The 24780-nt window shown below is 38.4% G+C and overlaps 1 protein-coding gene across 4 annotated transcripts; it reads left to right on the top strand.

The window, feature by feature from the left end:
- Positions 1-23905, top strand: foxp3b (forkhead box P3b). Of its 4 annotated transcripts, XM_086278366.1 has the most exons (14): positions 1-226; positions 505-664; positions 8982-9094; positions 9555-9593; positions 12227-12317; positions 12760-12928; positions 18286-18378; positions 19014-19101; positions 19516-19584; positions 19705-19858; positions 20133-20209; positions 21068-21169; positions 21381-21502; positions 23640-23905. In XM_086278366.1, the coding sequence occupies exons 3-14, from the start codon at positions 8984-8986 to the stop codon at positions 23695-23697; spliced, it is 1173 nt and encodes a 390-aa protein (XP_086134492.1). In that variant the 5' UTR covers positions 1-226; positions 505-664; positions 8982-8983; the 3' UTR covers positions 23698-23905. The 4 variants fall into 4 exon arrangements, with proteins under 4 accessions (XP_086134492.1, XP_086134490.1, XP_086134493.1 ...); XM_086278364.1 differs by having other exon boundaries at positions 21381-23905; XM_086278367.1 differs by lacking the exon at positions 9555-9593 and having other exon boundaries at positions 21381-23905.
- The last annotated feature ends 875 nt before the right edge of the window (positions 23906-24780 follow it).

The raw sequence follows: 24780 nt of genomic DNA, 5'->3' as shown, positions 1-24780 counted from the left end.
AATCCGTTTGCACTTTTTGCTCAGGTATAAAACAGTTTACTTTCCAACAGACAGATTTTTTTTTAGGTTGTCACAGCAGAGTTTGGAAATGTTTTTGTTGCAGTTTCTTGGTGTGTTTTGATTTGCTGACTACATGAGCTTTACATTACCCCATCTCCTGCTCTGGGTATAAATATAAGTTGATGTTGTGCTGCTTTGATGTGTCCTCGTGCTCTCAGATAGTCAGGTGAGTGCTGAACACGTATCTTTTTATTCTGGTCTTTGTACATAAAGCAGTACCAGAAACATTCAGGTCAAGATGTCCAAGATTGATTCTGATATTTAACATTTAATTATATTTTCCTTTAAAACAAAAAAGCACAGCGCTGCTGAGTAAAATTAAACATTAAGCTGAAAATTGTATGTGCTCTTTTTGTTGTTGGGTTGTTTGGGTTTTTTGTGAAATATAACTTCTTTTTTTTTTTTTTTTTACTTTTTTCTTGTGTTGCCAACCACACTTTGCAGTCTTCCTCAAAATAAGGTGTATCTGTCATACATCTTGAAGTCGTAGTTGCTGAAAACCATATTTCCTGTGGAATTACTCCCCCCTTGAATCATTTCTCCCTCGAAGTACCTGAGAAAAGGAAGACTGTGGCAAGGAGGAGGTTCTGCATACGCTTCTCCGGTAAGCACAAATCGTACTGTTTTACAATAAATTTTCAAAAGTTATTTAATTGGACTCAATGCAGAGTGAGATGTTCAGAGCATATTTTAAAAACGTTGCGATGATGGCAACACTCAGTCAACAAGGATGTACAGTCAGTCCAAATATTTCAAATCAAAATTTTATCAAAAGCAGCATATACACAGATACACAGATACACAGACACCGAAAACAGAGAGGGCATCTCGTTAGGATGAAGGGCCCAGAAATCTTTGGGAAGCTATTTAAGATGATAATTTTGAGATTTATCAAAGGTGACGATTTCATACTACAGTGCATTTAACTTTGATATGTTAATATATGCATGCGGTTTAAAAACGCACACACTAAAACATTTGGCACTATTAAAGCTTACGATCATGATGAGGTAAATCAAATGGTGACAGAGAGGTCCTGTTGCACAGCGGGACGTGTGTGGCCAAGCTCTCTCTTTTTATAGACCTGAGCCCATTTCAGTTTCAGAGATTTGAACAGTTTAGAGCAATTTCACTCATCCATTTTCCCCAAACTGCAGTATTAATCTTTTAACTTTTTTTTTTCATCTACAGAATGTTTCTAGAAAGAGTTTATGGTCATTTTACTGTGCAGTTTCTCAGCTATGAAATAGTGAACAGAAAAAGCATTTTATCTTCTCATTTGTAGGGTCAATACATAAAATATAAAATATTAATTTTTTTTAATGTATTTAAATGTATTTAACATTTATTTATTTAAAAGTATACAAAACAGATTGAAAAAATCTTGTTCTTTACTTTTTGTGAAGTGAGGACTCTTCAGGCCACTAAAATGACTCTGTTTTTTTAAACAATTGTGCCCTCAGGGACTGAAGCATTCAGTTGGACTTTTTTGTCCTAGTGTTCATGTAATAAATGATTAAAGTTCATTTCTACCTCACTCTCAGTCTTTTAGCATCAGAATGACATCCTCCGTCATTTACTGCACGTTAGTGGCACCAAGTACATCGAGACGTTCATAATGTTTATTAAACACGTTTTATTTATGTGTTGGCTAAATGTGTGTGTGTGTTTGTGTGTGTGTGTGTGTGTGTGTGTGTTAAGGTTTGGAAATGATTTTGGTGTGTTGTATTACATTAGATGTTTGTTTTTTTAATAACTAACATAACCCAGAGCATGTTCTTTGTTCTGTCAATATGAGGTGTGTTGTTGTGGAACTTGTAGACTTGTATACAGTGTTGGACGTATGGATGAGGAGAGTTACAAGAGTTATTAATAAAAAAAGGCACAAAAGTGAAAACTCCTCTCCAGACTTTTGTAAAAGCTGCAGCCATCTTGTTAGCTGAAACCAGGAAACAACAGTGCAGTGGTAAAGAGTGTATTACCGCTGTGAAAGGCTTAGAGCATCTTTCTAATAACACATTTCATTCTGCTCTTCTATCTTAGTCTGATTTATTGCTAACTGACCAATAGAACTGCTGAAATCACAAGTTATATGCTAGCTAGCGAAACAGGAGGATCAACTTAAAAGCCCTGCGTTAACTGAACATGAAATCACATGAAATTTACAGTCGATGTTTAAAATGTAGTGCAGTTTCTATAAAACAGGGTATGCCTCATACAAATATTCTCTTCAAGGCATTAATATTTTAAAAAAATAGTCATATTTACATCTTACATATGCAATATGCAATACTGGTTTCTGCATACTAAATCATGTATTAATCTTGTAATCATTATATAATAATCTAATAATTGCTGAGCTATGGAATAGTGTCAGAAAAGTGAAACATACAAATATCACATTTGGTGAAACTATAACACTGGGGAAGGTTGTTTTGGGGCTTGAGCCATTCTTTGCTGCTGCTGGGAAAGAGGCTGATTCTATACTGGACAGGTGGACTGCTCACAATTTCAAAGTCAGTCGGCAGGAATCGGGAACACAAACACTTCAGCATTTGCAATTTTCCACATCTGTTATATACGTGTGTGTGTGTGTGTGTGTGTGTGTGTGTGTGTGCTATCTAGTGCCGCGATGAGGCTATCAGTGCTATTGTGCAAAAACTAGAGCTTTAGTCATGACAATAATATTCTGTGTAGGCCTACTTCCTTTTCCTCCGTTCATTTTAAATCTGTTTATCTGCATCACACCTCTTGGTCTGAACGTTGAGAGGAACAAGAAAACCCACTCTGATAGAAAACTGAAGTCTTGAGATAACGAGTCTGTTATAATAGAATCTGACTTTCTGATGATATGTGAAAGAGTTTTGACCAGTTAGTCATTTATGTTAAAAAGACCTGACTTAAGATTTTATTAGTGTTTTTTTTATTATTATTTTTTAAATTCAGCCTGCTGTATGAGGCAGGCAGAGAATAAAAAAGCACTGGATTTATTTCCAGTCTCCCATTCACATATTAAAACATCATCTGACATTCAGTTATTAGGTCTGTTTTTTACTGTCAAGTGTGTTTCAGGCAAATTCATGTGAACGCAAAGATGGGAACTTTGCCATTTTAATGAATTAAATAAAACAACAGGAGATGCTAAATCATTGTACTTACTGATACTAATACAAATGATTAACCCTTCACCAGTCTCGCTGATTTCAGTGTATCAATGTAATTGAGAAGTTTTATTTCAGATATGGGAGTATGAGAGTAGTAAACCCACACATTCATAGTAGTACCAGTATGAGGCATCTGCAACTTTCCATGCTATAATGTGGCCGAATGAAATATCCAGACAGGAAATAGCAAATATGAAGCATCATATCTCTTATATTTAGTGTGGGGTTATGACTAAAATTCTCCTCACTTTGACAAAACAGATGCAGACTATAATGGTCCTCTCCAGGTAAGATGAAGCTGAAAAAGAAAACAAGAATGAAAGGTGACACTGAGAAGCCACAAACCTGCTGCTCTTACTTTCTACTGAATTCCTGTTGTTGTGGGTGTGCATTTGCATCAGACATTCAGTATGTGTGCTGTTTTGGCTCATTGTACAGACGCTTCCCTTCAGTCTGATACAATAACTGAAAGAAAGGATCAGACCCCCCCAAAATGTGCGTACCTTATTTCCGTGTTGATTGTAAACATTACTTGCTTCACTTAAAAATATGTCATTTCGATAAGAGTCCTGTGCCAACGTAATTTATTAAGATTTATTCCAGTGGTAAATCTGGAAGTATGGAAGAAATTAAAACCAAAGAAATGTCTTAGAAATTTAAATACCGAGGCTCTGACTGTATTAAACATTCTCAGGAGAAAGCTTGTGAAAAATCAAGCATGCCTAAAAAGACTGACTCGTTTTCCCAGTAACTTATCATGATACTGTCTTTTGACCCAAACTGAACATGCAGAACTTGCAGAAGGGGAAAGAATATATTTAACAAGATGTTCATCTTTGAGACTGGGTTTTAACACTGTAGGGGCTTTTGGCACAAGTTCACCCACTTGAAAGAAGTACAGAGAAGAACAGAGAAGAACAGAAAGACAGAAGATGTCAAAACTCAAGCATGCTTCTAGGTTGTAGAGTAACTTAATTGCCTGATGAGTTTGGCGTGTGGCCTTCATCGCAACTTAAATAGACAACATATCTGTGACTTGGTATGTAAATCCTGGTGGTTCAATTCCCAGCTCCTCTTGTCCAAGAATCCTTGGGTTAAGTACTGAACCCTGAATTGTCCCCCAGTGCAGCTGCATGAGTGTGCGTGACTGTTACCTTAAAAGTGCCTAGGCCTAAAAAAAGAGTGTGTGAAAGAGGCTTGACTAAAAGATACCAGTCTATTCACTGGTATCAAGACTGTCCTACATGGTCCACAAACTGGACAAGTGTCTGAATTTTGCCACTTAGTGTGTCCACTCTATGCAAAAATATAACCACAGTGATTTATTTTTACACATGTCATAAGAAACAACAACACACATCCATAAATTATACTTAGTAAAAGTGAACACTGGCGGGCCAGTACTACATAGCAAGTCATTTTATTCTTAGTCAGCAAATTCCATTAAAATGCTCCAAAAAGCACCAACAACATAAAAGAATAGGTTCAGTGACTCAAATATAGCTCTTACTTTAATTTTTAACAAAACCAGATGAAGTACAGTTCCATAACAACTTCTGTACCCGTCTATTTAATGCTGTTTACAGAGGTTATGGTGATGGACTCACTTTCACACAGAAACGCTGACACAGAACTGTCAGTGGTTCTGTGTATTTCTCCACTTACCAGATTTGTATACACATTCAGCTATAGGGCATAGTGATATAACACACAAAAGCCAGATATGTTGGCTGTTCACACAAGAGGCAAAAAAATCAATTCTAGAGTTGACAGAAAATAACAAGAAAGAGGGGGTGAAAACCATCAACACTGAACTTTAAAGGGTAGACCAATATTCAATATTTCCAGGTGTGTGTTATTGTAACCATGACCATGTAACCAAGCTACGGACTTTAAAAAGGTTTAAATTAAATAAACAAAGGGTGAAATGAATGACAGTATTTTTCAACATTGATTTGAAACAGTTTTTAAAAAAAAAACATTCAGACATTTGCTGAGTATCACGTAGTGAAGTGCTGCTCCAGGAAAAATATTGTCTGATTTGAAAAAAGCAGGTCCCATTGCTTGCAGGTGATATGTCACCATGCAGCATGAAAGTAGAACAGCTTCCCACTCGTTCTGTAGACTTCTTTGTTGATGCTATCTGTGTGTGTGTGTGTGTGTGTGTGTGTGTGTGTGTGTGTGTGTGTGTGTGTGAAAGAGAGAGAGAGAGAGAGAGCGAGAGAGAGAGCACCTGCGAACAACCACAGCCTGCTGCAGGAAAGACTTTACATACTTGAGCCTTTAATGTGTTCATGGCTGTATTGCCTGGAGACTTTTCACACAATCACACGCTTCTGAGATTACATTCAAACTTCTTTGCTTTTCTATGTGTTCCTACTTAATGCAGAAGCAAAAGGTAGAAATACAATAAAAATGTATACAACACACCAAAATCATTTCCAAACCTTAACACACACACACACACACACACACACACACACACACACACACACACACACACACACACACACACACACACACACACACACACACACACAAAGGGTGCCACAAAATGATACAAACTGTCAAAATCCCTGAAGTATTGTCCAAGTAGGAAGATTGTCAGCAATCTTTTACTCTGACTTGTTTATTCCAGGGTTTTTAGCAAACAGTTGAATAACCTTGAGACAGGATTTGTTGTAATATTATTAATTGAATTTAACTTCATTATTTTTAACAGTCTCTGTTAAATATAACTGAGCACAGGCACGTACACACAGTGTGTTTATGTGTAGGTCCTCCTAAAGTCGTCTCATGTCCTCTACCAGAGGTCTGACATTTTTCTCTTCAAAATCAAGTCTAATAAAAATGGAACTTACTCATGAAGTAGCTTAGCTTTTTTGAGGATTGCTATAATTAATTTTTTTTTTTAAACTTTTATCAAAACCCTACTGACTTTTGACTGTGGTTACTCAAGATATGTAAATGATACTTGTAAAACTAAATGTATCAAACTATCTCAGAAATTCAAAGCATTTCGGCATGTAGTCATGTTCAAGACAGTCTAGTGAAGTTCAGTCTGAATGAAATCTGATTGAAAGCAGCCTGGTTGTTGATGCCTGATGGCTGGTCTGAGTATTTTATCTGATACAGTTCTTTACATGCAGCAGTTTTGGTTAAAATGACTCTTCACCTCACAGTGGAGCTTTAGAACAAAAGAGATATCTGTAGTCTAAGACATTGGAGTCTGTCAATGGGGGAAGAGACTGTGGCATGTGTCTCTGAAAATACAAGACTGGCAGAGCCTGTAAATCTGTAAATCTGATGTGTAAATCTGTAAATCTAATTTTGTTGAACATCTGATGTCGTTAAACATCAGATGTTCAACAAAATTAGAAGCCATAAATAAGCACAAGACTCACAAATGGTAGGAGCGCTATGGAGTTCCCTCCTGTGCATGAATGTCACAGACTAGAGACAAGGGACAACCATGGGAGAGTCCAGTACCCACTGAAAATATGGTTGATTTTGTGCCAAGCATGAGGGCACAGCTCTCACTTTGATTATAGAAGTATGTAAGTGGATGATTAAGTGGCCGTGATACCTCTAATTTGGTATTCTTCTTGACTATCAGAACCAACCAGGGCTCCAGTCTGCACCTCCACAAAACACTGAAGAGGCATGCCCACTAAATAAGCTCCAGAGTATCCAGAGCGTTTGGTAACTTGGGATGACTCTCATCCAAATGTGGCTCCTTTTCACAAGGGAATTTCTTACCTATCCCAGTGACCTTTTTCAGTTTAACTGACGTGGCTTCCCACAATTCTTTAGGTTGTACTTCCTCCAGCAAGGAAGTTGCAGACTTCCAACACTCGCCTGAGATACAGGTGAAATTCTTCTGAATGTCAGAGTTAAAGACCGTATGGACAGGGGACTCTGTCAGACCTCACTACTTTACAGGTCTGACTGGCAGCTGTGCCTGCCAGTTGGATGCAACTCAGTTGAAAGTTCTGCTCCTCTCTTTAGCTGAGTGTCAAAGATATAAGACCTCATATAACAAAGTCAGTGACTGATACAGGAACTCTTTACCAACTCATCCCACTGCTCCTACAATAATTTGATATTTAAGCTTCTTAGTGTATCATATCATATTTTGATTTATCGAGGTGTCATTTTTGTATTTTATATTTAATGGGCTGCTGCAACACAATACCTACCTAACTTCTGAGGTAAATTCCCTATCCTAAACCCATTCCAAGATCTGACACAAAGACTCCAAAGGTATTCTGAACTGCTTTGGGGTGCATAAGCACAGGCAGACATCAGAGGCTTTCCCTCTGGAAGTTGAAGTCACATTGAGGTAATCCTCTTGCTGGATGTGCTCAGCTGGCTGCTTGTAAAAATGCCCACACACAGGAGCAACCCTTTGTTTGGGAGTTTGATTTGTTAAATTTAGAGGTGAGAGCAGCATAATCTTCATTCATTCATTTTCATTACTGCCTGTTTTGCTACTTTGACCTACTTATTCTCTTCTATTTCACATTTTTGCTTGTGCTACTCATCTTTACTATTGCTTTGAAGAATTTCACAAATATGTGCACATATTAAACTGGACAATCGGCTGTAGGCCTCCTGCACCAAAAATATCAGAGCCAATTTTTCTGTCCCAGTACAGACCTGTCCCACTGCTGTGTGCTAAAAAGTCTCCAGGGCACCTTTGCACAGTCTGAAACGTGGGTCCTGTTAGCTTGGGGTGACTCCTGCCTCTGTGGAAATGGTGCTCATCTTTTGACATCATGGGCATCTGTCTCCTGATGCTGCTGATCCAGCTGAGTATATAGATGTGTAATTGGCTGATTTCCTGTCCTCTAGGAACTTTCTCATTGAGATGAGCAAGGCTTATCATTGGTTGTGTAGTGATCTTGTTTCAACCAAACAGCCATACTGCTCAGTATTGTTCCCACTTTGCTGTAGTCTTTGTATTTCTAGTGTTGATATTATATTTCCTTTGTTGATGTTATAGCACTCACCTTCCACGTGCTTCTTGATCAGTGTGGACGTTGGTATTCTGCTCATCCAAAGTTCCTATATGCTTTGCGTGTAACCTCTCCTGTTGTGAACAGTCCTTATAGTAGCACTCCATCAATTCCATGTTCTCTGTCCTTGTCAGTGTTTCTTATTCCAGTAGTCTATTTTCATTAATATGACCTGGTTCCCCAACATTTGTTGCAGAACTTGTTAAGCTGGGAATTGCCCAAGCCAGAATGGTGTAAGTCATATGACTGCCGTTAGAATCATGTCACATTCTAAAAATGATTAAATAATAAATAGTGTTTTACATAGCTATTAAAAAACTTTGGTGGTTTGAGTTCTTTGAGTACTGAAGAAGTTCCAAGCACTTTGAATCTTTGATCACTCAAACAATTTAAACTAAAACCAGCTTCTTAGCATCTTATTGGGATGCTTGCAACTAAAGAAAAGAATCCACACCTAATATTTAACAATGGGAGTGCAGTGATTTAAAACTTGTTCAGAGCTGCAGTTTTCTTTCACTGTTATTATGTGTTAATTCTACAGATAATAGCCAGAGTTTGTTTATATGTCAGTATGTCTCCCAGATATATTAAATTAAAGGAACATTTTGTAACACACTTTACTTATTTGTAGCGTTTGAATCTACCCTCATGGAGTAGAGAAAATGACAAAACTTCCATGATAAAATGTGGTTTTCTAAGTCTTTCTAGTGAGGCATTAATGTGTCTTCTGTGTCTTAAGAAATGCCAGAGACTTCTGATGAGTACATGAAATTTGGACAACAAAAAGTCGAACGCCAACTTGATAGCATCAAACAGATGGAAGAGCCACCCATGTCTGTGTCAGGAAGTCAGGTATGTAACAAATAACATCACTTAATTGGAATAAACTTGTTTCAGTAACTTCAGTTACTAAACATTTAAAGCCTACGTAACATAAACAATACAAAGATGACATTTCAAACTTTGAAACTAGGAAATGTGATTTGTCTTGTGTCAGTGTTTAAATTCTGCACAGCGTCAAAGCTTTTTATGAAATCTATTATTATAGTGTCTGTGAAAATAAGCTTAAAATAAACAAGAGAAAGTTTAATGATGTTTTATTATTATCAAAAATCTGCGTTTTTTATGTTCCAGTTGGGAGCTGTAGTAGTTGGTTAAACTGTATACACTGGATATAATGTTAGATAATGTTTATTTTAAAAAGTTATATGTTTCTTTATCATAATTATTTTTAAATTATTGTCGCATGAACTTTCAGAAAAAAGCAGAAAAAATGTTAATGCACATGTATGATTAATTTCTGACATCTCAGGCAAGTCCAGAGTGCCGGCTCAAATTTGGATCTAAAACTGTGAGTTGAGTTTGTTATTTGCCTAATAAATAAGAATAATTTTTAGTTTAAACTCATTTCTGACAAATTACTATTTGTGTTTTCTTGTTTTTATGACAGGTGGTCTAATGAATTTATTAAGCACTGTAGTGCTAACTAACATTTATAATAATACACACAAATTTCAGTCAGTAAAGTTGAAAGACTGTCTTCTTAGACAGTTTGTAAAATTACCAAAAAAGGAAGCTCTATGATTTCTCAGATAATTCCAGAAGCCACCAACAGCAGCACAATCCAACAAATCAGGTTCAGCGAGTCTAGTTAGCTGAGATGAAGCAAAGTGATGGCACCCAGTCATCAAGGAAAGTAGGGAAACCTCAAAAAACTGATGATTTAAAATCAGCTGATGAGGCTACAGGGGTGCTTGGGCCTAATCTAGTTGCAGACTTCACGCCCTGCTGCATACTGCCCTTCCATGCTGGTCAGGGAAATTACAGAAAATAACAATGAAAATAAACACATTTTACTAGTCTGTACCTGTGATTATTTCTACTGTAAAATCCCAAATTTGTCCAGTTAGACAATTCCAATTCCAGAGCTTGGATTCATTGGAATAACCCTAAAACCCCTATATGAAAAGAATGGTGCAAACCTAATGAGAATTTCATTTTTCATTAAAAATATAACATTTACATTTATATTTGCAATTTTAAGAGTATTGATTGAACAAATGATGATATCTCAGAATGTACTCATCCTGATACATGACACACAAAAAAAAGAGGATTTAACTACATTTTTTATGTGATGTGACTAAATACAGTGGGGCAAAAAAGTATTTAGTCAGCCACCGATTGTGCAAGTTCCCCCACTTAAAATGATGACAGAGGTCAGTAATTTGCACCAGAGGTACACTTCAACTGTGAGAGCTAGAATGTGAAAAAAAAATCCATGAATTCACATGGTAGGATTTGTAAAGAATTTATTCATAAATTAGGGTGGAAAATAAGTATTTGGTCACCTCAAACAAGGAAAATCTCTGGCTCTCACAGACCTGTAACGTCTTCTGTAAGAAGCTTTTCTGTCCCCCACTCGTTACCTGTATGAATGGCACCTGTTTGAACTCATCATCTGTATAAAAGACACCTGTCCACAGCCTCAAACAGTCAGACTCCAAACTCCGCCATGGCCAAGACCAAAGAGCTTTTGAAGGACACCAGGAAAAGTATTGTAGACCTGCACCAGACTGGGAAGAGTGAATCTACAATAGGCAAGCAGCTTGGTGTGAAAAAATCAACTGTGGGAGCAATCATCAGAAAATGGAAGACATGCAAGACCACTGATAATCTCCCTCGATCTGGGGCTCCACGCAAGATCTCATCCCGTGGGGTCAAAATGATCATGAGAACGGTGAGCAAAGATCCCAGAACCACACGGGGGGACCTGGTGAATGACCTGCAGAGAGCTGGGACCAAAGTAACAAAGGTCACCATCAGTAACACACTACAACGGCAGGGAATCAAATCCCGCAGTGCCAGACGTGTTCCGCTGCTGAAGCCAGTGCATGTCCAGGCCCGTCTGAAGTTTGCCAGAGAGCACATGGATGATACAGCAGAGGATTGGGAGAATGTCATGTGGTCAGATGAAACCAAAGTAGAACTTTTTGGTATAAACTCAACTCGTCGTGTTTGGAGGAAGAAGAATACTGAGTTGCATCCCAAGAACACCATACCTACTGTGAAGCATGGGGGTGGAAACATCATGCTATGGGGCTGTTTTTCTGCCAAGGGGACAGGACGACTGATCCGTGTTAAGGACAGTATGAATGGGGCCATGTATCGTGAGATTTTGAGCCAAAACCTCCTTCCATCAGTGAGAACTTTGAAGATGAAACGAGGCTGGGTCTTCCAACATGACAATGATCCAAAACACACCGCCCGGGCAACAAAGGAGTGGCTCCGTAAGAAGCATTTGAAAGTCCTGGAGTGGCCTAGCCAGTCTCCAGACCTCAACCCCATAGAAAATCTGTGGCGGGAGTTGAAAGTCCGTGTTGCTTGGCGACAGCCCCAAAACATCACTGCTCTCGAGAAGATCTGCATGGAGGAATTAGCCAAAATACCAGCTACTGTGTGTGCAAACCTGGTAAAGACCTATAGTAAACGTTTGACCTCTGTTATTGCCAACAAAGGTTATGTTACAAAGTATTGAGTTGTATTTTTGTTATTGACCAAATACTTATTTTCCACCCTGATTTACGAATAAATTCTTTACAAATCCTACCATGTGGATTCATGGATTTTTTTTTTTCACATTCTGTCTCTCACAGTTGAAGTGTACCTCTGGTGCAAATTACTGACCTCTGTCATCATTTTAGGTGGGGGAACTTGCACAATCGGTGGCTGACTAAATACTTTTTTGCCCCATTGTAGTGTATGCAGGATATTAGTCATTCGCTATAATTCACAGAAACAAATGGCAAACAGTTTGTTACAAATATTTGTTAGTAAACTATCAAATGTTAAACATCACTTCTTCCTAAAAAATGAAAAAAAACCCCCAAACAAATAAAAAATGTTTTTGAATGAGGCCTAGCGATTAAAAGGAAACTGTATTATGTTACAGCCAAAACAATATCAATACTTTTTTCTTTCCAGTGCTGGAGCAGTATGGAAGGCATTAGACAGAAGCAGCAGAGACCATCAGTTCTGCGTCACGTTTCTCCAGTCGCTTACAGGCAACGACGTGGTATACAGATATTTAAATGTCTTTTGCTTTACTTTAGGAGAAGACGATTTGCATTTGATGCATGCAAATCGTCTTACAATCGTTCTCTAAAGTAAAAGATTAACTTATAGAGACAAATACAGAATGTATTAAAAATGCAGAACTTATAAGCTCCATATTTAACAAAAAAACAACATATGAAATACTGAAACTAAGGATATTTTTGTCTGTTTGTTTGTTTACAAGTGTTATATGCTAATTTTTTGTTATGACATTGTGACACATGTGTTAATTCTATGATTTGCTGAGTGTAAGATGCTGGTGCTCTATTTTAGGTCTTAAGAATTTTTTTTAGTATAGTAATATACCAGTTAGGTAGTGTAGCACCAGTGGCATATAGTATTAGGTTTCACTTTGTATGGCAAGAATCTACATCAATCTTTTCTTCCCCTGCTGCATCCAGAAAGCAGTGCAGCAGTCTCCATTTGCAAGGAAGAGGTGGATGCATGCCATATTCTTCAGGAACCTTCACCTCACATGGGCTCTTCTCCCACATCGAGCCATCATTTCCTCTCCTTGAGGAGGGGAGACATTCAAAAGCAGACCTCTCTTGAGGCCCGGCTTCATGACGGGTAACAATTAATTCAGTTCAGTTCAATTTTATTTACATTGTGCCAAATCTCAAAGATGCTTTAGACTGTAAAAATAAAGACCCTACAATTTAAGAGAGAAAACTCCAACTATCCGACAGTTACCCATGGGTAGTATTTTACAATAAAGGGATAGAAAAATTCGCCTTTAACAGGAAGAAATTTCTAGCAGGAGCAGGCTCAGGAAGAGGCAGCCATCTGCTGCAACCAGTTGGGGTAAGGAGAAAGAAAAGAGACCAGGGAAGCATAGAGAGACAGGTCAGGAAATCAACGATGGGAAAAAGAAGACAAAATTTCATGACATGCAGTAGTGGTGTATAGTGGAAAAAGGTGAGTGTCCCCCAGCTGCAGGCGACTAAATTTACCTAATCCAGCCTTAACTGTAAGCTTCAAAAAAGCTACTTTTAAGCCTAATCTTAAAAGCAGAGAGGCTGTCTGTCTCTTAAATCCAAATTGGGAGCTGGTTCCACAGAAGAGGGGCCTGGAAGCTGAAGGCTCCCATTCTACTGTTAAATACACACAGGTAAGCCTGCAGTCTGAGAGCAGCATGCTCTACTGTAAGATAAGATGGGGCATGATTATTATTGTATGTAAGGAGGAAGGATTTTAAATTTGATTTTTGATTTAATAGAGAGCCAGTGAAGAGAAGCCAGTATAAGAAACATACAATGTGTAAAACAAGTATTGAACACAATTCACCAATTTTCTAAGTAAGTATATTTCTTAAGGTGCTATTGACATAAAATTCTCACCAGATGTTGGTAACAATCCATCCAATCCACACATGCAAATTGAACAATAGATGTAATTAAATTAACTTATGTGTAATAATGAGAAATGACAAAAAAGAAAAAAGTATTGAACACATGAAGAAAACAGTATGGAATGACATCAGCTGAAATCTATGAGTAATTAGTAATGAGCCACTACAAATTTATATCAGCGCTGGTTCGGCCCCAAATGATGGCCTATAAAAAGGTGTCTTATTACCAAGGTGTCATACAAGAAACATCTCATGATGGGTAAAACCAATGAGCTTCACAACTACATTGTTGCAGCATATGTACCACTGACTACTGAAGAATTTCTAAACTACTGAAGGTTCAAGTGAGCACTGTGGGGCCATAATTCAGGAGTGAAAAGAACATCATTCATCATAAACTGGCCACAAACAAGTGCTTCCTGCAAGATTTCAGACAGAGGAGTGAAAAGAGTTATCAGCAGAGTTGTGCAAGAGAATCAGCAGGTACTATTGTTTCAAAGAAAACAATAAGTAATGCACTCAACTGCCATGGCCGTATGCCATGTGTGCATGCTCACCACTGCTGACTGTCACTGCTACTGTTTAATAATAATAATAATAATAATAATAATAATAATAATAATAATAATAATAATAATAATAATAATAATAATAATACATGCAATGTCTGCAGGTCAAAACGCACTGAAAAGCTCCCCAAAAACACCATACTAACAATGAAGCTTGGCTGTGGGAACATCATGGGGTGGGGCTATTTTTCTGCATTTAGCACTGGCACACTTCATATAATTCAAAGAAAAATATATAGAGGTAAACTTGACAAAAATCTGCTGCGATCCACCAGGATGATGAAGATGAAGCAAGGGTGGACATTTCAGCAAGACAGTGATCCCAAACACACAGCCAAGGAAGCTGTCAATTGGTTTCAACCAAAGAAAATAAAGCTGCTATAATGGCCCAGTCAGTCACCTGACCTGAATCCAAATGGAAACAACTAAAGCTCATAGACGTAACCATCAGGATTTAAAGACTGTTGGTGTGGAAGAATGGCCCAAAATCACTCTTGAAAAAAAAAAGCTCTTCTATGAAGTATTAAATACATTTCACTGTGTTTCATACTCATGTTTCATTTCTTATTATTACATATGTCTTCATTTATGGACATCTACTGACATATGGTTTTATTTCATTGCATGTTTTTGGAATGGTTGTTACTGACATCTGGTGAGAATGTCATCTCAACAGCACCTTCAGAAAATATTTTGTGAAGTGTTCAGTACTTACTTTACCTGCTGTATGCTCTCTCTAGTTCCTGTCAGCACTTTTTCTGCAGCAATTTAGATCAAAGGTTTTTCAGTGAGCTTTAATAACAGGGAACTACAGTAGTCCCGCCTAGAAGTAACAAATGTGTGAACCAGCTTTTTAGTTTTACTTTGTCTGCTTTGTTAAACAAAGATTCTAGATCTTTGTTTAGTGTTCATATCGAAAGGCATATCATGATCAAAAATAACTCTAAGATGATTCGCTGTCTTCCAGGAAGACTGGAGACTTCTAGGTCCGAGTACAATAACTTCAGTTTGTCTTAATTTAGAAATAAAAAATTAGAGGTCATCTAGGCCTTTATGTCTTTACAACTTGACTATTGTTTAACTAACTGATTCTGGGTTCATAGATAAATAAAACTGGGAATAAGCTCAATTTTCTATAATAATGTGAGAGACTGTTAAAGTCGTACAGAAAACAATTACTCAGTTACTGCAAGTTACTACTGCTAAAGGTGGTTGTAGAAGCTGTGGAATTGTCCCATTATTTGACAAATCAACAGTATCTCATACCCCAGGTCTGAGAGTGAGCGGGGTACCACTTGCACAGCAATCATGCACAGTTGTTGTTATCCATCCATCTTCTTCTGCTTATCCAGTTTATGGGTCACAGGGAGCAGGAGCCTACGGCAGCTGTTGTAGCATGATTTTACATCATAAAATCAAAATCACATACACTACCTGTCAAAGGTTTTAGAACACCCCAATTTTTCCAGTTATTTGTTGTAGTTCAAGTCATTCAAGTACAATGAATAGTTTGAAATGATACAAAGCTGGTGAACTGCCAGAGGTAAAAAAAAAAAAAAAAAAAAAAAGTAAGGTTACCCTAAACTGAAAAATTAACATCTGAATTATGCAAAAGGTCTTTTTCAGGGAACACAAAATGTATTAACAATTTAAAGCTCTTCTGCAAAAATGGAGCTTGATCAAGCCTTGAAAGCTGGTGCTACTAATTCCTACAGGTGTTCCAGCTTTTCTGGATTACTTCCAACCCCCTCTGTCTGCATAAAAGAAGTGTTGGTCAGCATCAGTTGAACAGTATTGTACTGCAGAAAGTAGTGTGATGCTGCAAAAATGGTGAGGAAAAAGGTGATTAACAATGGAAGAGAGACAGACCATCACAACACTTATAAATGTCGGCCTGTCCTACAGAGAAACTGCAAAGTCAAGGTGTCAGTGAGTACAGTTTCCTTCAACATCCAAAGGCTCAGAAACTTTGACAGGAAGAGGTCTGCAGACCCAAAGACACGACTGAATCAGAAGACAAGTTAACAGAGAGAGCTGAGAGTTCTCAGCTGTGTGATAGGCGGCTGACAGGACAACAGCTTCAAGCACAGCTTAATAGTGGTCGTAGTATGAAAGTCTCAGTTTCAGCTGTGAAGAGAAGACTTTGAGCTGCAGGTTTGACAGGACGAGTTGCAGCAAGAATGCCAGACGTCAGAATAAGACAAAGAGGCTTGGCTGGGACATGAAACACCACCATTGGACTACTGAAGACTGGAAGAAGGTATTATGGACTGATGGATCAACATTTGAAATCTTCGGTTCATCACACAGGATCTTTGTACACCGTTGAGTAGGTAAAAGGATGGGTCCACAGTGAGATGATGGTCTGGGGCTGTTTTACTGGATCCAGGGTCGGTGACTTGTACAGAGTGAGAGGCTCCCTGAACCAAAACCACAGCATTGTGCAGCACCATGCAGGACCCTCTGGTATGCACCTAGTTGGTCAGGGATTCATCCTACAGCAAGATAATGACCAAAACATAAGTCCACGCTGTGCCAGAACTACCTCAGGAACAAAGAACAAGGTGGTGAGCTTGAAAACATGGAGTCCAGCACAGTCTCCAGACTTAAACCCCATTGAGCTGGTTTGGGATGAACTGGACAGAAGAGTGAAAGCAAAGCAACCTACAAGGTCCACGTTTATGGGAACTTCTGCTACAGATATGGGAGAATATTCGATTTCTATTGTAGAAAGAATGCCAAGGCTGTGTTCAGTTGTTATATCAGGTGCTACTTTGATGAGTCAAAAGTTTAGAATACATTTTGGTCTATAAATTGATTTTGGCTGTAATTGCTTTTTTGTACTATGTTTTCATTTCAGAGTGCAATGAGACATTAAACTGCATAATTTTCAATAAAAACTGAAAAATTGGGGTGTTCTAAAACTTCTGACTGGTAGTGTATGTTGATGAAAAGCCAGCACATTAAAAAAATAGACTTTTGGTTCACTAAAATGAGCACTTGGCTGTGGTGAAAATGAGCCCAAAGACTGGAGGTAAGTTGAGCTGGTGGTTCATATTACACCAAGACAAACATGTGATCTCTTGTGACTGACATTATATTTCATGTTTTAGATGTAGCATAAGAGTTGTTGTAAATTTTTATCTAATTTTAGTGGGTGGAGCCTGGTCTTTAACTCTCATTATGTAACAGCTATTTTTTCAATAATCATGATTCTAATTTATATTATTTTGTTTTCAGTTCCAATAGATATGGCCGATCTTTATAACCCTGGCTACAAAGTTTGTAATTTTTAAAATATTCACAGCATTTTAGGACAGTTGAAAGAGTAGATTGAAAAAGTAAAAAGCAAATCATCCCTGGATGTTCATGAATAAAGAAAAAGTGTTCATTTTTGTAGGTTTTCAGTGTCCATTTCTTAAATGACTTGTGATTACTTTTCCGTCTTTCAAACTGGTAAACAACTTAATTATATATTTATTTGGTGATCACCAAAGTCAGGGCTTTAATAACGATTAATTTTTTTTTCATTTAAATTTGGTTCATAGACTTGTTAGTAAATTAGTTGTCTCTAATTGCTCATCACACCCTGTCAGCTGGCTATGCTGATACCTAACCCTTGCTAGTACTTGGAACAAGTTGGTCCACAAGAATTATTTTTTGAACCTCATATTAAGACGTCAGTTTATAGCTATCATTTTTGAGTTCTGTCTGTCTCACTTTTATTTCTGTCTCATATTTCTTTACCTATAGGACAGCTTAAGAAAAAAATGGCTCATACCCTGCTCCGAAAACAACAGTCCTTTGTATCTGCATATTGCAGTTAGCATATTTTATGCAACACATAGCATTGCAATGCATAAATCCTGAATATACGGGTTAGAAAACTTTTCATATCAAAAGTCAGATTGGCAGAAAATGGTTTGGAAGTCTTGGTTTTGGTGCGTTATGTTTTTACACTCTTGACTGTCACACTCACATCACTGAAACATTTCTGTTTCCTCCAGCATCCCACAGGGGACCAGTGTTCTGCTCATGAGTGGGCTCTGCCGATGGCCTGGCTGTGAAGCAGTATTTGAAGACTTCTCTAGTTTCTTGAAGTAAGAACTGTGCATTAATTCAATGAATACATTTTTTGTGTGTGTGTGGCGTGGCAGGGTTGGAAAAGGCTATTTCCTCATTTCTGGACACAACAAAACTAGTAGCATTTATTAATTCAATCCATTTCAGTTCAGTTCAACTTATATAGCACCCATTCACAACAACAGTCAATGATTTATTCATTGATTGGCATTGGCATACTATGGGCTCACTGCAGGTCTGCATGGGCCCCACAACAGGCCCCTATGTGCTTAGTGTTGGCAGCCCACAGCATGGGCTGCCCATGGTGGGGTCATTGGGCCTGAAATGTCATGCCATTACTGGGGCCCCACAGTGAGTTGCCCACTGTGGACCGTGTGGGTTTTATTTTCCAGGATATTCTACTGGATATTTGCATTGTTTTAAAAAGGACGATTTCAATCTTCTAAATTTATATTTATAGAAATTTATAGAAATTTATTTACAATAAATTTGGTTTCACGTAGTTTGTGTTTTCAAAAGTCTAGTTTTATTTCTTTGTCTTTACACAACCAATTATTCGATTTTGAGGCCTTTTTACAAAGGGCAGGAAGCTCTGGATATTTTTAAACCCTGTATTAACCCTGAATATACCCTGTGACAATTTGTCTTTTAGGCATCTTCATTCTGAACACGGACATGGTGACAGAAGTATTGCTCAATGGAGGGTCCAGCAGGATATTGTTCAGTACATGGAAAGTCAGGTAGAACCCAGAGAAACAAAGCTACAGCAGCACTATGCTGTATGAATGCTCATGTGTAAATATGTCCAAAAATAGATACAAGTTTCTTTTTCTTTCGAACCTACTCAATCTCGCAGTAGCTATAAGCTTAAAAGGAACATCTTAGTTAAAGTTGAAGTTTCAGCTAGATAACTGAGGGCTCTGCATCCTATTCTGCTTTTAGAAACTTCTAGAACCATAAGTGAGCCAGCATTCTGATAGTGAAGTCTTCTGTTATGTTCTATATTTTACTATGTTATTATGAGATCAGTCTAAATGAATCTGAGACGAAGCATTTTAACACAGAAGCAATGAAGAGTAGACACATGAACCTGGTTATCCAGACTCCTAAAAATAGAAGTAATCCAGTGATATATGGGAATTCTCTTTTTTCAGCTCATTCTGGAAAAACAGAAACTCATTGCAATGCAACTTCATCTCTCAGAGGACAAATACTCTGACTCGGTATGTCTACATGCTAAGACAGTAAAAACAAGAATTTCCTTGAAATATTGCTTTATTTTTCTTCTGGAGAGAAAATAAATGGCTGTGTCTGTTCACATCCACCTTCATCATTATATGCAGAAGGCAGCTTCTGAGTGGCAATACAGCCTTCCTCTGTTCCTGCCGCAGCCTCAGGTTACCAGTGGAGACAGAGTGCAACAGTGGGCCACCAAACATCTGGAAGAGCTGGTCCAGCATGGCAACAGACCTACTGCTTCTGATCATCTCCTCCCAGGTAACAGTGAAATTCACTAGGATTCACACACAAATGGACTTTTTTACTATTTTATGCACATTACGTTTTCACCATAACATATGTTCTTTCAGATAAAATGCTATTAGAGCTTATTAGCTAATATAAATGATTACATTTGACAGTTGAAATGTGCAGTACCTGTATATTTGTTGCATGTTGTGTTTTATCTCTAAATATGTTTCAAAAGCACATTATCCAAAGAAGTGTGTTTGATGGGACAAACTGATGAGAAACGCCCACTGTTCTTTTATAGATTTGGTTCCCAGTATTGAGTGTTACAAATACAACAACATCAGGCCTCCTTACACCTATGCATACTTGATAAGATGGGTGAGTTTGTCTAATGTTTTATTTTCATTTGTGAAGTTGGTCTGATCTGAACTGGTCCCTGATTTCTCAAGGCTCTAAAGCAGGGGTCGCCAATCTCAGTCCACGAGGGCCGGTGTCCCTGCAGGTTTTAGATGTGTCCTTGATCCATCACAGCTTATTTAAATGGATAAATTACCTTCTCAACATGTCTTGAAGTTCTCCAGAGGCCTGGTAATGAGCTAATCATGTGATTCAGGTGTGTTGACCCAGGGTGAGATCTAAAACCTGCAGGGACACCGGCCCTCGTGGACTGAGATTGCCGACCCCTGTTCTAAAGTATACACTTCTATACACACTCTCTGGATGTGTGTTTTTTTCCAAGTCACTGCAACATTTGATTTGATTTGATATACCTTTATTAGTCCCACTAGGTGAAATTTCATAAGGCTGCCGACCTATTGCACGCAATGGCGGCGCCATCTTACCCTCATATTCAGATACTTTACAAAAGACCTTGGAAAAAAAGGTTTCATGCTTTAAAATTGTATCTTTAGGCACTTTATTTGTAGCCTGTCACAAAATCATTGTTTGTTTCCATTTCTTTAGTTGCATCAATAGTTGCAACACACTTTGACAGGCTTAAAATGATATTTTGTATGAACAAAAGGCAGCCAACATCCAAAGAAGAGCTTTGAATGTCTTACCTATTTCCCATTTTCCTACCAAATATAAATAAAATGAAGGGTGGCTCAAGGCTTTGTAAGTCTTCCTCAAAGGTTTACAGTAGGAATCAGGTTTTATCTGCAAACTGTAGCTATTTATGACTAATTTGCCAAATATTGCCACTGCTTACCCTTCCATGTGTGTGACTGGTTGCAGTCTATCCTGGAGTCTCCAGACAAACAACGTACTCTGAATGAGATTTACAACTGGTTCACTACCATGTTCTTCTACTTCAGACATAATACTGCCACCTGGAAGGTTTGTACTATTTGGATGAAATATTAATTGTGATGCCTACTTGTGTACAGAATACAAGTGCTTTTTATTGTAATAAACTGAACATTTGGGCACAGTTTAACATAGAAAAAAAACTGTGCCAACCAGAACATCTCACTATACTGTACTGTTTTTAATAGCATGGCTTCCATGTTGATAGAACTGTTTCCTTGTATCTGTATCCTCTCTCCAGAATGCAGTACGTCACAACCTCAGCCTTCACAAGTGTTTTGTGCGAGTGGAGGGAGGAAAGGGAGCTGTGTGGACAGTCGATGAAATGGAGTACCAAAGGAGGAAGGGTCAGAAGTATCAGCGGTATAAAAATCTTCAACACGAACACACAGGAGAGCAGAAGTGTACAATAGGAAGCAAATTAACAAACTCTTGATAACTTTCTGTTATCTTGTTTCATTTACCCCAACATCAGCAATCAGGCTATGTGGTCAGCTTTGTAACTCAACCCATTGTTTAACAGTGTAGAGACATGGTAAAGAGAAAGGACAGCCTGAACACATCAGGACATAATAACAATCAGGGGGTCATTAGCAGTTCTTCAAATGATAATTACAACTGCAGATGAAGAACACATGACATGTTACACCATGTAATTATATAGATACATATATATATATATAAAAAAAACTAAGCCAAAATCCAGAAGCAGCGTATAAAAAACTAAGTAGCAGCCATGTGCTGCTAATCAAATCCATTTCATTAATGAATCATCTGTAAGTGTGAACACATATATAAAAGAAGAGGATAGGAAGGTTTGCAGTGCAGGTCTGGAGATTTCATCTGTGTCCTAGAACATTACGAGTGATCCTAAAAAAACAATTCTTGTTGCCCTTTTATCTGGCAAGAGTTAAAAGGCCAATTTCAAATATTTTACACTGATTATTCACAAGTAGAAAACATTCAGTACTGCTGCAAACTTTCCCTAGGAGTAGATATCCCATCACGCAAGTTTGGTCTACTACACAAGTTACTATACCAATGTGTGGATATTTCCCATTCCATTCGCTTCCGCTTATCCTTTTTCAGGGTCGCGGGGGGCGCTGGAGCCTATCCCAGCTGTCATAGGGCGAAAGGCGGGGTACACCCTGGACAGGTCGCCAGTCTGTCGCAGGGCTAACACATAGGGACAGACAACCATTCACACTCACATTCACACCTAGTGGCAATTTGGATTATCCAATTAACCTATCCCCACAAGCTGCATGTCTTTGGACGGTGGGAGGAAGCCGGAGTACCCGGAGAGAACCCACGCAAACACGGGGAGAACATGCAAACTCCACACAGAAAGACCCCGGCCTGATGGTGGAATTGAACTCAGGACCTTCTTGCTGTGAGGCAACAGTGCTAACCACCGTGCCACCGTGCTGCCCTAATGTGTGGATATAAGAAGTGAAAACACCTAGGATTTACTGAATAATCCAAAATCTTGCTTTATACTACAGACCTCTGTTCTGTGCTTTGCTGAGGAATTAAAAAAAAAAGAGCTATTCTTTAGTAAACGTCCTAACTGTTGAGATCTGTAAGGATAAGACCAAAATGCAAGACTCCAGCAGACATGATCAAAATCAAGCATTTGATGGAGTTAAAAGCAAAGACCAATAAAAAAATCCCAATAGTGAGGAATTCAAAATAATCACACAGACCCAAGACAGGCCTGCCTACACAAAGTCAGGATTTATAGATAAGTGCAGACAGGTGGGGAAAACGACACAGCTAAACATAACGAACACAAGTGCGAATAATCAGGAAATGAAGGTCAACGTAAAACACACTGACACGGAGCCAAGAACATTCACATCGGACATGAAGACAGAGAAAAGGGGACACCAGATGATAAACACAGGAAGACCACTTTGACTTTGAAAGTGGTCTTTCTGGACCACTTCCTAGACTTTGAAGCAAAATGTGGAATTGTCCAGGAAACTTCCTGGGCTTTCAATATTACAGAACTAATATTGATACTGGCAGCTTTTGCTGCAGATCTAACCTGTTCAACAGCAGCTGATGTTTGAGATTGAAGATCATCATGTACTACACCACTTCCAACTTAATGATAGAGTTGTGAAGTTGATAAGTCTGTTAGCTTGCATGGTTGGCATTTCTACAGCTTTCTTTCCTAGACAGGCCAGACTTTGTAACTTGCGTCACAGTACAGAGCACAAGCAGAGAAAACTGAGAAAACAAACTTAAGTACTTAGAGGTAGACACTAGACGGTAAACCATCTTGAAAGGCTTAAACAATCCCAAATCCTACAGATAGAGCAGGTATTAAGGGAAAGGCGTGTAAAAATATATTTAAGTCAAAAGAAAAAAAAAGAAAGTGGGACGATAGAAAAGAAAAGGGAGTTTGAGAAATCCCTACTGGCAAACATAAAGTGAGTGGGTGGTGTTAGTGTTACTCCATTGTGCTTGCGAATCACATTGTGTTTGATTTTAGGGATTGCCCCGTGAAGTGGCTCACAGCCTACTCCCATTACTCTCCTGGAAACCCCTGAGCACCAGCACTGAGCTGCTCACATCCAGATATCATCAGATAACGAGCAGCAGGAAGAACATCTGGAGGATGAAGAATCTTTGAAGTTTATCTAGTTTGTGTTCAGATTGAAGACTTGATTATGATTTATAGGTTATTGCATTATGATATTTGTGCCCCTGTCTGACAAATGTTTTTGTGCTCACTCATTCTAAAAATAAATGAATCTAACCTTTGTGGGTGTCAAACCATTGTTCTCATTTTATCCATTCATGAATTAGTTTCATGAGTTTCCTCCAATTAGTAGGTAAGGGTTCAGACGTCTCTTGCAGAGACTCCTTACATTGTATCACCGCGGAAGCACTAGCTGGTAGTCGGGCCGTACGCGTGTCTTAGTGCAGTTGAACATAATCCACAAAGTCCGCTTGTAGTCGAAAAGCAAACAGGCAAACATTTATTTCCACAGTTTTGAAATACAGTGATCCATTTGAATGTTCCAGTACACTGCAAACACGGTAAGAAACTGCTTTTCTCCACAGCTAGTTAAAGCCCCCGTAGCTCCACACTGCCTGTCGCGAACACTCCCCCCGTGCACAGTTACCGTATGTTAAAGGAACAGTACGTAAAAATTAAATAAGGCAAGAAAAAATACAATTTAACTGTAAATCTTATGCTAAACAAATTATAAAGTAAAAACTGAAATTCCCCATTATCTTACACTTATCCTTATCCAAAATGATTCAAATTACCGTATTTTCACGACCATAAGGCGCACTTAAAAGTCTTAGATTTTCTTCAAGAAGTGCGGCATGCCCTATAGCGCGGTGCGCCCTATGTGTTGTAAGGAGGACGTAGTAGAGAACACCATGAGAACGTTAAAGGGTGAAGTGTGGGCCTTGATCGTATATACCGGGACAATCGCACATACCTGTATAAAAGAACAGGTATGTGCATTATGCAGGACATCGTTGTTTTAACAACCCTGAAAATGGCAAAGAGACACGCTTACGAAGCACAGTTTAAACTGAAGGCCATCAGCTACGCGGAGGAACATGGAAATCGAGCAGCGGCGAGAGAATTTAAGATTAACGAATCGATGGTTCGC

The sequence above is a fragment of the Aulonocara sp. 'chitande type north' Nkhata Bay genome, linkage group LG20 (assembly GCF_057382095.1).
Source record: "Aulonocara sp. 'chitande type north' Nkhata Bay isolate Kocher_YH1m ecotype deep benthic linkage group LG20, A_spYH_male_GT1.1, whole genome shotgun sequence".
Classification (NCBI taxonomy): domain Eukaryota; kingdom Metazoa; phylum Chordata; class Actinopteri; order Cichliformes; family Cichlidae; genus Aulonocara; species Aulonocara sp. 'chitande type north' Nkhata Bay.
Note: the sequence above shows the minus strand (reverse complement) of the source record. Positions and strands in the feature narration are given on the sequence as shown.